The 19882-nt window shown below is 38.3% G+C and overlaps 1 protein-coding gene across 2 annotated transcripts in view; it reads left to right on the forward strand.

Annotated features, from left to right (window-relative positions):
• The first annotated feature begins 462 nt into the window (after nt 1-462).
• Nucleotides 463-19882, forward strand: part of FRMPD4 (FERM and PDZ domain containing 4) — a 742306-nt gene continuing 722886 nt past the window's right edge. For both annotated transcript variants that reach the window (XM_056808256.1, XM_056808255.1), the window contains exon 1: nt 463-1939. Coding sequence is in view for 1 of the 2 variants with exons in the window: in XM_056808255.1 (XP_056664233.1) it covers nt 1899-1939 (41 nt within the window). In the remaining variant the exon portion in view is untranslated. The remainder of the gene's footprint in view (nt 1940-19882) is intronic.

Below are 19882 nucleotides of genomic sequence, written 5' to 3' on the forward strand. Positions count from 1 at the left end.
TATATATATACATACACATATATGTATACATAGAGAAGGGCCCCAGTAATAGTCTGTTAACTTTAAAAACGATTTCCTTTCACATTAACCCTTTTCCCCTGAAAATGAGTCCCCGTGCTTAAGTCTGTGGAAGTCTCTGGGGTTCATGTTTTTGTATTTGGAGTTTACTTTGTGTTGAGGTAAATGTAGCCCAGTGGGAGACACTGGCTTTCCATAACCAGCTGACCTTCAGAGTATTTTAGAGGAGATTTTTAAAGCATTTTGAAAGAAAGGCCCTACAGGAAAGAGAGGGGGTAAAAAGGAATAGAGAAAGGGGTCCCAGGAAGGACAAAACAGGGATAATCCTCCTAAAAGGAGAACTAGGAGGAGGGAGAAGAAATGGTAGTGGTAATAGTAAGGATGAATTCTGAGAAGAGCAATTAGAGTTTATTCTTCTTTTACAGGATTTGATGTGATCTTTTAATTTTTTTTCTTTTTACTTTTTCTTTGACCTACTCCTCAAAGCAAGCTAATTTGACTGAGAGACTCCATTTTCTGATTTCCTTGTACTATGTATGACTACTTGTCCTCCAGTGCTTCTTTTCTCACATTCTGAGCCTTATCTAATTATTTTCTCTTAAAAGCGGTTTTAACTTCTACTTATAAGTCCCTGATCTAGTCCCTGTGTCAAATTGGCTATTTATTTCTAAGCCTTCCCCATTCTTATTCTTCCAACTACCCCCATACTGCTGTCCAATACACACCTTCTAAGATAAGCTCAAGCCCGAAGTCTTCTCCTTGTTCTGGCAGCTCTCCCACACCAAAACAAAACATCTGTTCTCTGTTTTCTTACTCCTTCTATCCCAGCGGTCTGAAAACGACCTTTTCAAACCCATCCCTGGGTAGTATTTTCCTCACTGCCTTTCTGTTGCCTGGGTACCTCTGGAAGCACTGACCAGTATTTGGAGGAGGGGGGTGTCATTAAAAAAAAAAAGTCTTCCAGCTTGCAGTATATAATAGGTCACACACACGCACACACACACCCCACAGTTATAATTAAACAAAGCCTTTAAAAGGGTGGCGGGGAGGAATCTGTCATGCACAAGGGAGAATCTTCACCCAAAGAATGAGGTGGGGTGCGGGTGCATGAGGAGAAGTAATTGGAAAGCAGCTTAATTTGGGGAGATGGAGGAAAGAAGGCAGCTGCAGTGCCGAGAGGGGGGTGTGCGTGTGTGTTAAGGCTGGCTTGCTGCTGCCACCGGCGGTCGCTCCCGCCTGCCTCCTCCCCGCTAAGTCAGTCTGCGCTTCTCCATGCATTCAGAAGCGGAGTGGGGGAGAGCCAACCCGAAAAGACGCGAGCCCCCTCCTTTCCAGCGCTGCCCTCCCTCCTGCTCTCCTCCCTGCCTGGGGAAATTGCCTGGAGCATCCGAACAGGGACCGGGTGCACTGGGCTGCTTCCTTTGGGGACGGGAACCAGGGGCCTGAAGAAGGGGCTGCTTGGCTCCGGCCACCCCCTGCCACTCAACCTCTTCTCCTTCTTCTTCGTCTCCTCCCAATTCTCTCTTTCCTCCTCCTCTTCCTCCTCCCCCTCCTCCTTGTCCTCCTCCTCCTCCTCTTCTTCTTCCTCCTCTTCCTCCTCCTTCTCCTCCTTCTTCTTCATTGACTTTTCCCGAGGCTGGACACAGATCAATGGTTCTTCTTGGAGATGCACACTCAGCTGTCGGCCGGAGGGGGGTAGCAGCCTCTGCCTCCAGGTGCTTTCTCCCTAGAGGCTGCTGTTGCTGCTGCTGCCGCTGTTGCCACCACTGTCACTTGAGACCCGGGCACGTTAAACTCCCTGAAATGGGGTTGCTGCTGCCTCTGTCGCTGCTGGAGTAAAAGGAGCGAGTAATCCCTAGTAGTCAGTCACTGCTGCCTGCATGGATGTGTTCAGCTTTGTGAAGATTGCAAAGCTGTCAAGGTAGGGGCTTCTTCACCTTTTCCATTTCCTGTACGGCTTTGATGTTATTCAGTCAATGCTGAAGGCAATTTGATTCTCTTTTGGAGAGGGAAGATAAAGATGGGAAGGGGTGATTGTGGGGGTTGGGGGTGGGTGGAAGATGCTGTGAGTATCAGGATGGGGCGGGAGGAATCTGACCAGAGGCTGCAGCATACAACTTATTTCTGGCTCCTGGTTTAGGCAGGAGGTCCAGGGTTGGTGGTGGTGGTGGTGATGTTGATGATAAGTGGTATGTGCGTGTGGGTTGACGGAGACAGTGAGAGAGACAGAAGAGAGAAAGTAGAAGAGATGGAGAGGTGAGGGAGAGAAAAGGGAAGGGGAGAGATGAGGGGAGAGATGAGGAGAGAGAGAGAGAGAGAGAGAGAGAGAGAGAGAGAGAGAGAGAGAGAGAGAGAGAGAGATGGAGGCACACACACAGAATGTTTTCTCTTAGGAAAATAACAGTGGGTGGCTCTTGGGGTTGATCACATGTGTAACTGAATGTGTCCTAAGGATCATTTCTTTGGATAGGAGACAGAGGTGGTTGATTTTGGTTGTGTACAACCTCTCTCTTAAGGTAACAATCTTTAAAAAGCAGTATAACCAATTACCCTCATTCAGCTGCCCCCACAAATACATCCTGGAAAGTCAGATGGAGAGTTAGCTGAGGTAGAGTTCAAATAGTTGGTGGAAAGGGAGGAAAGGAGAATAATGAGCTGCTGGGAGTCTTTTTTGTTTTTGTTTTTATTAGAACAGGCCTCTCTTCCTCTAGAATAATAGCTCCAGTTCCTCCAAGGATCTGGAAATCTATGGCAAAAGGTCCATATTGGTGCAGCTTGCATTAACCTAAGACCAATCATATTTTGGCCAGTCTGTGATTGTTGTTAGGAAAGAAGCAAGATGGCAACACAAAGTGGCAGAAACTTTCACTTTTTTTTTCCTGTTTCTGTAACAACTTCTCTTCCTTCATTACCTAGTCTGAGAAATCCAAATGAGGTTTCAGTGGTATCCTTCATTCCAGACTGTTTACTGGTATCCCCCAAGAACTACTTCTTGTATTGCTATAACAGGGAAAGAACACAGGAACCCCCCCCCCCCGAAAACCCTTCACTTTTTTATGAAATATCCTGGACTTGAAGAAGTGGGGGAATCAAGAGACAACTGAACTTTTAGTCACCATAACCTTAAAATATTTTGATAGGATGCAATCCATAGGCCCTGGTTTCAACAATAAAGTAGCAAAGCTAGATTTCCTTTAAAAAAAAATCATTCCTCAGTGGCAGTCAGAAGGAGTAGGCAGGGAGAGGAATACACAGTGACTGTAGGAGACAAGGATGAGCAATTTAGGAATATGTTCAGATTAAAATTGATGGGGAATAGCATAACATCTCCAAGTTGCCAAATATTTTAACATTTGAAGGATTTTTGCCAAAATTTTTTCTTTCATTTTCTCATATAGATTGGCCACTTTTCTCTATGGATTCCTAAATAAGCTTCCTTTCCTTTCTTGTTTGCCTTGCTCTTCTATGAAAAGCTCCTCACATGAGGTATATCACACACCCCACTAGCCCACTTACATGACTAGTCTCTAATGCTACAAGCAGATTCTCTAGGGGGCCGAGGGAGAGGCCAATAATGTAACTTTTATTATAGTTACATTTGAAGTATAATACATCTGTCTTAGAGCTGTCAAAAAATTCGAGTTGGCCCTGCAGATCAGAAAAATTGGTGTGGGAAAAGGTGTGGGTGAGCATCATGTTTTAAATTGCTTGCCCAGACCCTGAAATCATCAGGATTTGGTTTTACATCACTCACAGTTATATTAACTTTCTCTCTGGTTTTGCCTGTGGCTAGTGTATAAACAGCTATCTGATAATCTACCATCTATGGGAACACAGCTATAGGCATCAGTTTATAGATTGTAAGGTAGTGTGAAGTTCTCTGTGGGATGAACAAATAGCTTCTTGAAGGCAAAAGGAAATTGGAAAAATAGTAAAAAAGAGACTACTATAGTTCCCTCCCTCCAAAATCCTTGCATGTTAAAAAGCAAAATAAAACAAAACACCCAACAGTTTATATAATTTATCAACTTTTTATCTGCTTAGAAGAAGGTTATTCTCCTTTGATGTTAGTGAAGAGGCCATTTAAAGGTTGGGTTACCTTCCTGGAATTTTTATTGATACTTCTGGGTATTTATAAGCCTGGGATTTAGCAGATTGTTGTAACTGTTATTTTCTGCTGTTAATCTTTCCTAGTAGGTTGTTCCTTCTGCGGAATAATGGTTCTGCTATTGTGAACATAGAGAGTACTGATTAAGAAGTCTGTCATCCTAAGGAAATCATTTCCCTTTCTGAGATGGTCCCCAAGTAGAGATGGATATCTCTAGATAGTAATCAGTTTGTAGAAACACATGCTTGCAACCTGAATGTTACTGCTCTCAAACCATTGAAAAACATATTTTGATCTTTCTGTGTGTGGATTCTCAATAACATTTCAGAAGACTAAAGTTGCAGCAGAACTCAGAGATGCAGCATAAAAGTACTTCCATGGTAGGATTTTTCCTGATATCAGAATGGATAATCTTACTAAAGGATTTAACTTTAGATCCCAGTGGCACACAACTGCTTAAAATTCTCCTGGCTTAGGGGGGAGTGTGCCATAGTTACCACTGGCCTTCACCACAACCTTAGTTCTTATGGCCTTGCAGATCTGAAGAATAACAATAAGTAATAGTAATAATAATAAAGCTTGGAGCAGAAATCACATTTGAGATTTTCTCTTCTTCTGGCAGTGAATAAAGTAAGGGGTAATCCCACAGACTTAGCATATAACATTAAAGCAAACTGCATGTGACAAATAGAACCATTATGCTTTCCAAAGTGCTTTTTATTTAGTCCTTGTCGCCAGAAGCTATATCTTTTATACTTACTCAACGTCAAAATTCAGATTGCCTCTCAAGCCCCCACCTGGCATCCCATCATCATCCTCACCGTCAATTGGCCAAACAAGCCAAGTGTTGGAATACCTGCCAAGTTTCAATCTCTTGCCTTAGCTGTTTGAGTTGTAACCTTCGATGGATCCATTGTGGGTGGTACAATGTCATATATCTATCTGGGGCTATTTTTTTCTCGTGCCCTCCTAATTTTCAGATTATTAAACTGCTCGGTAGTTTACCTAGGATTTTACTTCACTGTTTCCTTGGCAACAGTTATATATCATTTTCTGTTTCTCTTTGTAGATGAGAGCATTACAGATGCTAGACTTATAAACCATGTAATATCTATAAAATAAGCATGTCTTTTTATTATTACTTATTGCATGAGCCATGCCATTTATGTGGGCTGATGCATTATTTCTAATGTTTACCAAAGAATGTGGCTTAGTAGAAAAACATATGATTATGCCCCATTTTGCTGGAGGGAAGTACTTTAAATTCCCAAATCGTCAGGATTTCATGAAACTGAATGATGCATCCCATGATCAGTGTGAACATGACTTCACTTCTTTTCTTTATCCTGTTAAGAATATGGCATTTTTGCTTCAAGACTACTTCTTCTCCTTGAATGGGAAGTTTCTATTTTTACTTTACTTTCTTCTTGCCTTATTTTACATATGCCTGTGGTGACTTATTGGAGTAGAGAACAGGGACTCTGGATGTAATATGATGTATTCATTTCACTATGGGCAGAATCCATTGGTAGCAGAATAATAGTGAGGATTATGTTTTTATAACTTGCTTAGACCCCTTTCTGTGATGCCCTGACTCTGCTTGGCAGTTTAGCAGTGAAGTCATTAAAAGATTAGGGAGCGATAGGAATCATGTACCATAATCACAAATTGCTCAGGGTAAGGAGGAGGCTCTGGAAGGAACTCATCAGAAGATGGCCTTGTGGCCCCTAAGACCCTCTCTGCTCCTTCCTCACTTGGCAGAGCAGTGCTTCTGATGCTCTGGAGCTTTAGGAGCTTGAAGAAGATCTGAGATTTGGATTTTATTACAATTTTTGCCTTGCCCATATTCTTTCCTCCAGGTGCTGAAGCATATGAATAAGCATGGCTACAAGAGAGGGATATGCTGGACAAAGCTTTATGACATTTCCACAATCAGTTTGGATGGGGGGAATACAGAGCTGAGGTTTCATTGAGACTGATTAATTCTGCAACTGTGTAAACACAGCCCTTTTCAAGTACTCCAGGAGCACATATAGTTCAGGCAAGCAGATGAAACTTTCCCTACATCATCTCAGTAACACAGTTAGCCAGGGAAGCAAACCTGAATTCCCTCTAATAGAAAATAAATCCTTGAGACCAAGGACTCTGTTTAGGTTTATTTTTGTTTAGCTTTTGCCCATGAATTCTCAATGACTTGCCTGTACTAGATTTTTAATTGAGGATTTTTGTTGTTATTTTTGGGGGGGGGGGATGCATTAAATCAAATCCTTGCTACTGAAATTCTAACAAGGTTGTGAGTTAATGAGACTTATTTGGCTTTGTTTTTCCCTTTATTTCTTTCCTTTTGAATTTGTCTTTTATTTACATGCTATAGCAGGAGTTTGCAGTTCAAGGTTATGGAGGGTCCTTTTATATACTCGTTATGTTCTGTTTTCTTTGGGGAAAAGGAATTCCTCTGGGGATAGAGATGGTAGTGATAGCATGAGGTGGCAAGATTGAGGATGATGGCTCTGAGTTTTTGAAGACCAGGAAGCATCATCTCTATCAGGCATTAACAAATGGTAAGGCTTTTTTGTAGTGGATTGTCATCCTGAGAACCAACCTAACTCCTTTCAAGGACTCATTATGGGTAGATCAATTTCTTCATGATGATGAAGATGATTTTTATTTTGTCAGAGCTTTCTCACCTATGGGTCATGATCTGTTTACACAGTACCCGGCACATAGTCAGTGCAAATAAATGACTTCTTGACTTCTGAAAGCAGATGAATTACCAACACTGGTGAAATCACAGATGGTCAAAGTTTTGAATAAATTAATGAATGGATGAGCATTCATTAAGTATTTAAAATGTGCTGAAAAAGGGCTAGGCTTAGGGAGTATAAATATAAAAAAGTGAGATACTCACATTCTAATTGGAGGAGACAATATATTCTGAATTCAGCTATAGGAGGATGGAACAATCTAGAAGTCCTAAGGGAACAGTGGTAGTACAAATGGCCAAGTTAATCACTGGACAGACTTTGGATGCAATATGTGGTTGTTATTGCAGGGATGGGGTTTCCTCATTTAATTATGCATTGTAATTATCATCTGTGTCAAATATATTCATATTACTATCAGGGCTTTGTTATTGTCCTTCATATATTCATAGATTTTTCCTGAGGTAATACTTCTACAAAACAGACTATTTAGTTAGGAAAAGGCTACTTTCCTCATTAGGGGCTGTTTGATGACCATACTCCTGATAAACAGTTAGAGTAAATACTACCATCTTGTCAACATGAACATGAATAATTCTAGCACAGAGAAAAAAATCTTGGATATGATATACAATGACAGCTAGATAGAGTTCTAGACCTGGAATCCTAGAGATGAGTTCAAATCCAGTTTTAGACCCTTCCTTTCCATGTCACCCTAGGAAAGTCACTTCATCTATCTCAGCCTTGTTTTTCTCATCTGTAAAATGGAGATAAGAATAGCATCTATCTCCTAGTTTTGTTATGAGTATAAAATGTGATAAAATTTGCAAAACACATTGTAAATCTAAATGTATTTTGTAAATGCTTCTGTTGTGGTTTTTATTCAGTCTTTTATTCTTGTCTAACTCTTTGTGAGCATGTGGATCATACTATCCATGTGGTTTTCTTAATGGAGTTACTGGAGTGGTTTGAGATTTCCTTCTTCAGCAGATTAAAGAAAACAGGTTAAAAGACTTGCCCAAGGTCACACTGTTATTACATATATGATGAAGAATTTGAATTCAGATTTTCCTGACTCCAGACCCAGCGCTGTATCGACTAAGTCATCTAGCTGACCCATATAAATGATAGTTAGGATTATTATTAAAATTATGCATCATTATCATCACATGTGACAAATGAACATAGTATGAATGTCAGAGCTAAAATACATACTGGTTAATATTCCTCAAAAGCTAGTAGATTTTTTCCTGACTTAATAGTTCCACTTTAAAAACATGCTATTTATTTAGGAGAAGACTGCTTTCTTCATTGGAAGCTGCTAGATAGCTATACAGTTTTTGAACTTCGGCATTGACTCATTCAACGGCAGAAAAGCATATTGGAAACAGTCCTTGGAATCCTGATTCTAACATTTAGCAACTGTAGGAGTGAGAGTTCCTAACGTTAATCTTACTGAGTCTCAGTTTTCTTTTCTTTCAGTGAGGGATGATTAGATTTAAGTTATACTGCTTCAAAGGGTTATCTGAGTTAAAAAAAAAAAACTATGCAAAATTTAAGATGGTCTATATATTTTATTATTTTTTTTAATAACTTTCCAAAACTATGTGTTTTAGGGACAAGAATACTTACTACCTGCCATTTGCTGAGTTAGTTTTTTCACATACCTTCAGTCAGTATGGTTTTCTAGGAAAGGAGCAAGAATTGACTTTAGTAATGAATACTGCTGATGGTATGCAGTAAATTAAAATATGTACATGTAATCCTATTCAGAGAGGCAACACAGAATCATAGAAGAGTTCATTTCTTGAATTTGGAATCAGGAAGTCCTGGGTTCAAGTCTTGCTTCTTATACTAGCCATGTGACCAAGTTGTCCTCTTAGTGCTCTAGGCAACAATCTAAAACTGATTTTATGCGGTGCTGAGCTGGTCTAGACCTGCATCAGTAGAATGACTTTCCACTAAGAGAGTTCTGTATACTGAACCAAATACAACAGATAGGGTTCTCTGAGTCAGTAGTAGAATTTAAGAGAGGAAGGTTCTAGAGCCCTTTGGCTGTGCATTTTAGCCATCTGGCCACCATGTTGAGTGATTTTCAGCAATCTGTTTATAAACTATTTGGATCTCGATTCATAGATTAGTTGTGTACACACAAACTAATGGAGTTCATCTGTATCATTTTGTGGTTGGATTTATCCTGCCTTTCTCATCCACTGAAAAATCATATTATAATAGGAAAAGTGCAATGAAAGGAAAGACTGCAAAGCCTTGTTCTCAAAAGAGAAAAGTATTTTAAAAGCAGACATCCCCATTTCCGCCAATTTAGGTCATTATGGAGGAAAGCTGTGTAGGTTATCTCAAAGAAATCTAAACCTTAGTCTTAGATAACAAAGTGCACGTTTCCCCTGGCAATCTGAGACATTATGGTGGGTTTTGCTGCCCGAGTAGTTCTTTTAGAAATATGCCTAAGCATTTATCTTCACATTTGGGATCCAAGAAATACTGTTACAATAATTAATAAGTGAATTTATGTATATCCACTGAAACCCTTTTGTTACAAAAACAATTCTTTCATCTTATTGGCTGAAAAGTTACTGTGATCTGTAATTGTCAGACTTGGCCCAGTAAACACGAGTGCACTTTCTTTAGATGAGGGCTAAGACATTGTTGTAAGCGATCTAGCCCCAGCATCCTCTTCATACAGGTTCTATGTTGAGACAAAATGAGGCACTCATGAGTCATTGAACAAAGGAGGTTTACTGTGTTCAAAGAGAGCAAATGCAAACAGCAAAGAAGTGAGGGTATTTAGCTTTTCTGGATGTCATCCCCTTCCCCCATGCTCCATCTAGAAATTCATTTGATGAGTAAGTCATCAAAGAACAAGGACTCTTTGGTCTTAGGCAACCACCTAGTCTGAGTCGTCACCCTTCCAACTGTACTTGGCCAGGCATTTTTATGCCTCTAGGCAAAGAAGCTTCCTCACCTAAAGGAAGCTGGGACCAGTCAGTATGGAAGGAGGAAGTCATGGAAATCAGGAAACTGAGGAACATCAGAGTCAAGAAAATCCGGGTCCTAACGCTTTAGATTTTTATTTATTGATTTAAAAAAATTATTGATTTTAATTTGGTGAATTACTGAAGATCAGTGTGGAAGAATTCTGGATTAGGAGTCATAGAATCTAACTTTTAATCTGTCTTTGCTGCTTACTAAGCATAGAGTGCTGTTCCTGAAATCAGGAAGATCAGAATTCAAGTCTAGCCTCAGAGACTTAGTATCTGAGTGACCCTGAGTAAGTCACTCAATCCAATTTACCTCCATTTCCTCATCTGTAAAATGAACTGGAGGAGGAAATGGCAAACCATTACAGTATCTCTGCCAGGAAAACCCCCAAAGAGGTCACAGAGAGTCAGACAGGACTGAAAATTACTAAACGACAAGTTATTGTTTACTATTCATATGAGATTGGGCAAGCTATTTCAGCATCTTTCAGCCTCAGTTCCTTTATCTTTTAAATGAGTGTTGGACCACATGAACTTTATGTTCCCTTCTGGTTCTAAACCTATAATACAATGAACTATATTTTCAGGGTCTAAGTATTGGAAATTAGCTTAAGTTTAAAACAAATATTCAAGTGCTAAAATATACCAAAATACCGATGTTGATGTTGGGGAATTTGGAGAATTCTTCTTTCAGAGTTAGATAATTCTAACAGAAAGGCAAACAAGAAAACTACAAGCACCAAAGGAATATCGGTAGCATTAGATTTGAAATAGCTATGTAGATTTTTGAAGAAGATGAAAAAAGTGCAGTCTCAGTATTACCTGGTGCCCTTGCCAAAATGGATGCTATTATAGTTTACATAAAAATAGCAAATGTATGGAAAAGGTCAAAATCCTTTATAGACTATAACACAATAAATATAGCAGTCAGTAAAGGAAAGATGAATAAAAGATCAAAACCTAAATAAATATCATGTGACAGCATACTAAAGAGTGGTTAAAAAGCATAACACTGAAACCTTTAAATAATCAATAAATATCTTTTAAACACCTGCTTTTTGCCAGGACCCGAGAATGAAAAGACAAAAGTAAAGGATTCACCGACCCCAAGGAGTTTACATTGTATAGGAGGAAAAGAGAAGGATAATGCAGAAGTATTATATATTTTATTCAAATCTGGCCTCAGACACTAAGTAGTTGTGTGACCCTGGGTAAGTCATTTAACCATGTTTGCCTCGATTTCCCCATCTGTAAAATGAGGCCAGATGTGAAATCAGATGCACTCTAGCCACTGTACCACCTAGTTTCCCAAAGCATACTTGTTCCAGTATCCAAAGTCAGGAGTCATCCAAGCAATTTTTTGAGGGGGAGAAAGCCACTGGTAATCAGAATCCAGAATTACTTTGTAAAGAAGGTGGCATTTGAGTTAAGCCTTGAAAGAAATGAAGCATTTCTGGGGACATACAGGATGAGGGAATACTTTATAGGAATGGGAAACAGGCTGTACAAAGACATGAAGATAAGGAAGGAGGTCCAAAGTCAAATGTAAAGAACAGCATGATTAGGTCAACCATATTATAGAATGTATGAAAGGAAGTACTACCCAACAAGGCAAGGAAAATATAGGAGAACCAAGCTGAGAAGGGCTTAAAATGCCGAACAGTGGCATTAATAATTGACCTTAGGGGGCAGCTGGGTGGCTCAGTGGATGGAGAGCCAAGCCTAGAAGACAGGAGGTCCTGGGTTCAAATCTAACCTCAGATACTTCCCAGCTGTGTGACCCATGGCAAGTCACACCCCATTGCCTAGCCCTTACCACTCTTCTGCCTTGGAGCCAATACACAGTATTGACTCCAAGACAGAAGGTAAGGGTTTAAAAAAAAATTTTTTTTAAATTGACTGTAGAGGTAAGTTAGGTGGCACAGCAGATAGAGGATGGACCTGCAATAAGGAAGATTCATCTTTTTAAGTTCAAATCTGTCCTCAAAAATTTACTAGTCTACCTATCATGAGGGTCTCTAGAATGTAACTCCGGCCATAGGGGAGGGATCACTGTATCCAATCATATTCCTAGATAAAGGAAAATCATTAGGAAATGTCTAATTTCCTACAAAAACATAAAACCTCCAACTTGACAAAATATGAAATAGAGATCCTAATCTGCTCTAAAAAAGAGAAATCAAGGAAGCTATAATTAAACTATCAATCAGAGCAGGGAATCAGGAGGGGCAGGTAAAAGGAGGTAGATCACAGGTTATTAATGATATTTGCTTTTGTTATTGTTCATAGACCCTTTTGTCATTCTGATGAAGCCTATGGCTACTTTCTTAGACAATTTTTTTAAATGCATAAAATAAAATAGAATTAGAAATAAAATATAGATAAAATAAAAAATATAAACAAAATATATTATTTTCAATTTTTTTTAAAGTTCACCATCTCCAATTTAAGAAGACCATGAGATTAATTTAGAAGTGATTTATCTCAAATACTTAAAGTATTAATGTTACCAAAAGTATTCTCAATTATAAAGATCCTTTACTAAACTCCTTTTCTGGGAAAAAATGAGTTCTAATCATTAATAATAGAGTAACATAGAAAAAGAAAATTGTGGACTAATACCAGTAATGAATATTGCTATAGAATTTTTCTACATATTTTTAGTAAAAAGATCACAGCAACATATTAAAACTTTGTGTTAACAAATTAGATTTATACTGGTGATATAGAAAATCTTATTATTATTATTTTATAATACAATAAAAATTTTTCTCAATAGAGGCACCATAAACCTTCAACAAGATGCAATCCTCTTTTAATTTAAAAATCTTTAAAATGATAAGAATTTAAATTTAATGACTAATTTATATATAACATATATATCATGCATATATCTATACATCTATATCTATATTATATATATATATACATATATACAACCGAGAGCTGTTATTCTCAATAGTCAAAAACATAAAATGTCCTAAGTCAATTCAGAGGTAAAGAAAAAATACATCTTTCTTCCACTATTATTTGACATAGTATTAAGAATGCTAACTATAACAGTAAGAAAAGGCAAAGAAATTAAAGGAATAAATACTGAGAAAGAGAAGGCAAAGTTATCCCTATTCAAAAGTGATATGATGGTTTATCTAGAAAACCCCAGAGAATCAGTGAAGAAACTTATCAAGATGATTAATAGTTTCAATAAAGTAGCAGTATACAAATTAAGCCCATAAAAATCACCAACATGTCTGTATAGTACAAACAAAACCAGGAGGAAATAACAGAGGAGTTCTACTCAACGTAACAAATATGCATAAAATATATGAGAATTGGAGTATCAAGATGTATACAGAACTTTTATAAATAGAATTCACAAAATACTGTTTACAGAAACAAAGCACTATAAGTGGAGGGATTCATTCCTGGTGGTTGTACTGAATTAAAAGAATGCTATTTAAATTAGTCTACAGATTTAGTGCTGTAGAAAGGAATGTCTTTATAGAAATCAGTTTAAAAAAAAAACAGCAAGGTTCATTTTAAAGGAACAAATAATTAAAGGTCAATAATTTCAAGAGAAAATAGAAAAAAAAACAATTCTCAGGTAATATAATATGTTGATAAACATTGAAATAAGGGGGATAGATGCCTCTTTGGATAGAGGACTGGTCCTGGAGTCAGGAAGCTCTGAGTTAAAAATGAACCTCAGATGCTTATTGGTTTTGTGACCTTGGGCAAGTCTATTTACCTCTGCTTGCCTAGGAGACAGATGGTTAGCTCAGGGTATAGAACACTGGGCCTAGAATCAAGAAGATGTGAGTTCAAGTTTTGCTTTAGACACCTTCTAGCTGTATGACCCTGGATAAGCTACTTAACCCCTGCTTTAATCCACTGGAGAAGGAAATGACAAACCATTTGAGTATTATTGCTAAGAAAAAAGCAGAGTATGGTCCATACAATAAAAAAGAGTCAGATTTGACTGAATGACTGAACAACAACAAAAAACAAATAATTTGGTACTTCCATAAAGAATGAAAAATATGAAAAGTTAAAAAACATAAAATAACTTGTTCAGAATGATACTGGCAAAAGCAGACGCAGAAGTTTATACATGGACTATTAAATTGTCTTTTAGTACTTTCTTCACTTTTACTATAGGATATCCTATGTTGATTCTCATAGAATGAAGCTGGAACATGTTGGAGAAATGTTTGGTTGGGGTTTGGGGGAAGGGGAGATAGGTATGGAAATGTTATTCTGTTTGTCTAGGTTGTTACATGAAAAAAATCTGAATAACTAAGTATATTTGCAGATGCATATATCCTCAAAAATTATTTTAATATATTAATATTTAACTACATATTCAATAAATAATTTAACACCTATTATGTGCTAGTATATGAATATGTACACACATATGCTAGCATATATGTATATGTGTGTATATATATGTATATAATACATGTGTATATGTATGTATTCGGGTATTATCTAAAGTATTGTTGGGAAGTGATTGTGGGATAAAAATGTTCAGTTGTTTCAGTCATTTCTGACTCATTGTGGATCCATTTGGGGTTTTCTTGGCGAAGATACTTGAATGGTTTACTATTTCTTTCTCCAGCTACATTTTACAGATGAGGAAACTGAGGCAAACAGGATTCAATGACTGTTAGTCCCTGTGGCCAAATTTGAACTCATCCAGACTCTAGGTACTCTATCCACTGGGCCAACTACCTGCCAGATATAAAAATAGAAGATACAAATTTAACATTTAAAAATCATTCCAGATAGGAAGATGAAGAAGATACTTTATGTTCTTAAATTTCACAATGAAATGGATTGATTTTAGATTGCCTCATAGGTGGATAAAGTAAAAGCTCATTACCATAGCAACAGTAGTAAGGAAGAGGGCTAATGTGTTGCTTGTTCCTGGTTCTGTCATTGTCATGCACTTGGGCAATACACTGAACCTCTGTGCCTTTGTGATTCAACACTAAATGAAAATGATGGCGATACTTGCCCTCGCATATTATTAATAAAATGGTTGGAGGATCTGTGAATGAGAGGTGCAAAATAGCTAAATGTAGAATTGCATGGATCGTCAAATGTTCCCCAGGAAATACTTGAAACTTAAAACATTTGTGATTTATCACTGGATCCGCAGTGGCAGCTGACAAATCCCACTATGGTCTTCAAGAGTTTCTGTGACCAAAAGTCTCCTCACCCTGAAGCCAACCCGGTGACATTGATGTTGCATGACAATTCAATTTAGCAATGATTTACTTAGCACCTCCTCAGCGCACTAGTACAACATACTATGCTAGGTAGTGGGAAAATATTGACCAAAACAAAAAGCAATTTCTGTCCTCAGAGATTACAGTCTACTGGAAAATAGAATATACTAACAGAATAGAATCTGCTAACAGATAAGTAAACCCAAAACAATTTGAGAAATAAGCTAACAGATAAGTAAACGCATGATAATCTGAGGAGGGAGAGGGCACTGACAGTCAGCGAGATAGGGGAAAATGTCACCTAGGAGATGGCACCTATCCTGAGCTTTGTGGATCTCTGAAAGCCTGATTCATGGGTAACAGATGTATACTCCGTCCTAGAGTATTAGTCTAAGGGTTTTTGATTTAGTTGGACCTACCAGAATATTCCAGATCTTAATGGTGTCTTTTATACCAGTAGTGGAAATCAAAGAAGGGCTTCAAGTGAATGCTCAAAAGCAATATTTTTAAACTAAAAAATGGGAAGGCTATAATTATCATGCTTAGAAAGAACAATCTTGGTAGAGTAGACATCATATTGATTTCGACTCTGGAGATAAATTTCCTTTTAAAATAGGCATAGAATTTAATGACAAAACTTCAAAAAAATTGTTCTATGAGACCTTAAAATGATAAAGGATTGCAGAATGGGAAAGGATGGTAACAACGACAACAACTACCACAAAATAAATATTCAAATCCACAGGCAGACTATTAACCAAATAACTGGGAAAGGAAATTGTAATATATTAGATAGATTAACAAATCATATCAGAGTCAGAAGACAGACTGGCAAAACATTGATGTTTATATAACATCAAAACAATATTTGAAATTGTCCTAAAATGTGACTATGCTGATCTTTTAAAGCAAATGAACTATAGTTTTAATTATGATTTTAAATAATCATATGGATTCACAGGGGGTTTAAGGTAGAAGGATACCAGATGGATATTATGGAAGTCTAGACCTCAGTTTCCTGGTGTAAGATTTAAAATAGGTTAGTTTTAAATTAGGTTCTCAATATGAGAGTTATAAAAGTGAGATTATGGTCGCTGTTTATAAAATATTAGCCCTTTAGTAAAAAATGACTAACACCTTTTATTTACAACAAGGTAGATATATTAAAGGTGGGAAATGTAGGAAGGAGACAGAGCCTTGTCTAGCCTACCTGTCTAAGTGCTGATCTGGTGAAGTCCAGCTCAGGTCCCAGCAAGGACTCCCTCAAGTTCCAATGTCCACATAGATGTCCACCAATGCAAGTCTCTTCCTTCAGCCTGAGTATCTCACCCAACAAGCCCCTCCAGAGCAGAAAGCTCCAGACAAGGACAAGTCTAGGACAAAATGACTACTTCCAAGAGTCTTCCTCCAGTCTTGCTCACCAAAGCAGAGTGAATCTAGAAAAAAGGTCACAGACCATGTTTGGTCTTATCTTTTATACTCTTTTTTTCCATGTCACTTCCTGTCTCTCCCCATCTTCAAAGGAACCAATCACAGCCTCAAATTTGCCTAGTACTGCCCAAGGCAGGGCAGTGCTTATGGCTTTTGGTCATGTAAATGACTTGTGAACTCTTATACTTAATGGTTAGCTAGGTGCTAAGTAGGGATACTTCAAGTTCTTGACTTGATTAACTAAAAATAGACAAAGGGAGAATTAATTCACCCAGGGCTGTAAAATGTAATTAGACAAAATAACAATACTACCATTTATTTATTTACATCTTTCAAAGTTTGTTCATGTATATTCAAGTCCTTCATTAATGGTATCAAGTTGATAGAGAAGTAATCATTACCATCTCCATTTCATTGCCAATTAAGGCATATTTATGAAGCTTTTATTATGTGCAGGCAATGTTCTAGGTTCTGGAACATAAGTGAAAAAAATGAAATCATCTATACCAGTGATGAGGAACCTCTGGCACACATGCCAAAGATGGCATACAGAGTGATCTCTATGGGTACACACATAGCTCCCCTAAGAGTTCATTACTAGAAAGACACAAGGACTCCAGCAGAGCTGCTCCGTTCCCCCTTTCCACTCTGCCCAACAACATTTTTTCATGTTACATACCCCATTGCCCAGCAGCCCAATGGGATCACTTCCTCCCTCGATTGTCTGGGGTAAGGAGGGGGCCAGGGAATAAGGTGGGTGGGGGTATGGGACATGGCATTTGGTGTCTGAGGGGGTGACTAACACAGCACTTTGGTCTAGGGCAGTGACAGGGAAACTTAGGGAATTTTTAGGGACTCTGTGCTATGGCCCCCAGACTTTGTGGCATGCCCTGCCCCCTGACTGTGCAGAGGCTAGCCACCAAGGATACCAGTATGTACAATGATGTACAATTAGAGGAACACATCATCATTCCCTTCTTGGAGGGGACAGGGTTCCCAGTACAATTTCTACACGATGCATGAGTTATATTAAAAGGAAAAGAGTTAGTGACCCAACCCTTAGCAAAGCACTTATACCATTGTGCCTGGGGATTTTCAAAGTGAAAGGCTGCCACTAGAACTGGAGTGGATGCGAATTTCCTGTATGCCTCAGGCATTTGATAGGCCTTTAAGGCAGGGGGCCTGGGGCCAGGGATTTTCTTCACTTTGAGGGACTACTTTAGCTACTGTTAATTGAATTAGGGAATTATCATCCCAGGTAACAGGGTACACATAGTTGAAAACCCAGGAGAAGTTCTCCACCTGTTTTTTTTTTTGGGGGGGGGAGATAAATGGTTTAATGTGAGAGATATGAGTCCATGTATTCTGAACTTCTAGTTTTACAGAGGTGGGGGTGGATAGGATGGCTTGATGGGGACCCTCTCTTGGAGGTGTGTGATTTCTCTATCTTCCTTTAAAGGATTAGGGAAGATCTGATTAGCATATTCCCTTAGAATTTGGTGAATGGGGCTCAGTCCTAGACTTGCTCAGGAGGTTATTTTAATTAGGGTCAATGCAAATCTGGAGGGCCTGTGCCCAATCAATTCTTTGCTTACAAAAGCAGGACTGTTACCTTTTCTATTAACCCAGTAAGGGTCCATAAAGACTCAAAGAACTTTGTATCTTTTGCATTTTGGAGCAGAGCCAGACTCCCAGCCAGCCCAGCCAGGGGCCTGCAGGTGTCCACATAGAGGCCTCCTGCCATCTTTGGCATGTGTGCTATAGGTTCTCCATCACAGATCTAGGGGATAGGGTAGGAGTGGGGCCTGGTACTGTGTCTCTAAAAGGTTTGCCATCATTGATCTCTACTCTCAAGGAGCTCACTTATCTCTTGGTGGAGACAAACTGAACATATGAATAGATATACAGAATAAGTTTTTAAAAAATAAATAAAAGGCTGGTAAGTACAAGAGACTAAATAGCACCAGCAAAAAGAGACATCAAGAAAGGTCTCTTATTGAAGATATGCTTGAGCTGAAGAAAGGGATTCTCTTGAGGGAGAGAGGAAGAAGTGTATTCCCAACAGAGAGCTTGAGAAAAATTCAATTTGGGGAGGGAGGGAGAGAGAGAGAGAAAAGGAAGAAAGGAAAGCAAAGGATAGCAAAGAAGGATAGAAAATATAAATAAGGAATAGCCAGGAACAATATTTTGGTTTTGACAGTTACAAATAACATTTTTTTCATATAGGAATATTAACAATTTGGTCTTATTGATGCCCTTAAAGAAAAAAAAAATAAGATCCCTTTCTTATTTACCTTTTCATGTTTCTCTTGGTTTTTGTATTTTGATTTCAAATTTTCTGTTTCATAATGGTCTTTTCTTTACAAATAGTTGGAAGTCTTCTATTTTGTTGAATGCCCATACTTTTCCCTGGAAGTATATAGTCAGTTTTGATGGGTAGGTGATCCTTGGTTGAAGACCCAGTTCTCTTGCTTTTCTGAATATTGTATCACAAGCCTTTCGGTCTTTTAGTGTGGAGGCCGCCAGATCCTGTATAATCCTGATTGGTGCCCCTTGATATCTGAATTATCTCTTTCTGGAGTCTTGTAATATTTTCTCCTTAGCTTGGAAGCTTTTGAATTTGGCATTTATATTCCTGGTGGTTGACTTTTGAGGATTTAGAGTAGCAGGTGATCTATGGACTCTTTCAATGTCTATTTTGCCCCCTTGTTGCAGAACCTCAGGGCAGTTTTCTTGGATAATTTCTTGTAGTATGATGTCAAGGTTTCTGTTTGTTTCCAGGTTTCATTCTCAAATTGTATCTCCGCGATCTATTTTCAAGGTCAACAACCCACTCAATGAGATATTTTGTGTTGCCTTCTATTCTGTCATTCCTTTGACTTTGCTTTATTAATTCTTGCTGTCTTGTGATATCATTGGCTTCTACTTGCCCAATTCTAGGTTTTAATGACTGGATTTCAGCTAAAATCTTTTCATTTTCCTTTTCGGTTTGATCTATCCTGCTTTTCATGTCTTCCAGCAGGTCATTTCAGGTCTTCAATTTGCTTATTATTTCATTTGATTTCTGGGCTTCAAATACAAGTGGGAGATCCTGTCTTTTAAACTGTTATTTTCTTTTTTAACTATTTCCCACATTTCTTGCAACATCTCTATGGCGACCTCCCATGGGAGTCCTATATTATTTATCTGTGGGTAATAACCGGAGATGTCCAGAGGAGACTAAGGAAATGGGTGAATAATAATGACTCAAAGGCAAAAGTTGAAACACATGGGTAGTAACACGAACTCTGAGGAAATAAGAGGAATAAGAGAATAGGTGGAGAGTACCAACTCCTTGATACTCCTATAGACAAGGGAGTCTGTTTTTGGGGCGACAGTGTCGCTAGAAAA

This window comes from Monodelphis domestica, chromosome 8, assembly GCF_027887165.1.
Source record: "Monodelphis domestica isolate mMonDom1 chromosome 8, mMonDom1.pri, whole genome shotgun sequence".
Classification (NCBI taxonomy): domain Eukaryota; kingdom Metazoa; phylum Chordata; class Mammalia; order Didelphimorphia; family Didelphidae; genus Monodelphis; species Monodelphis domestica.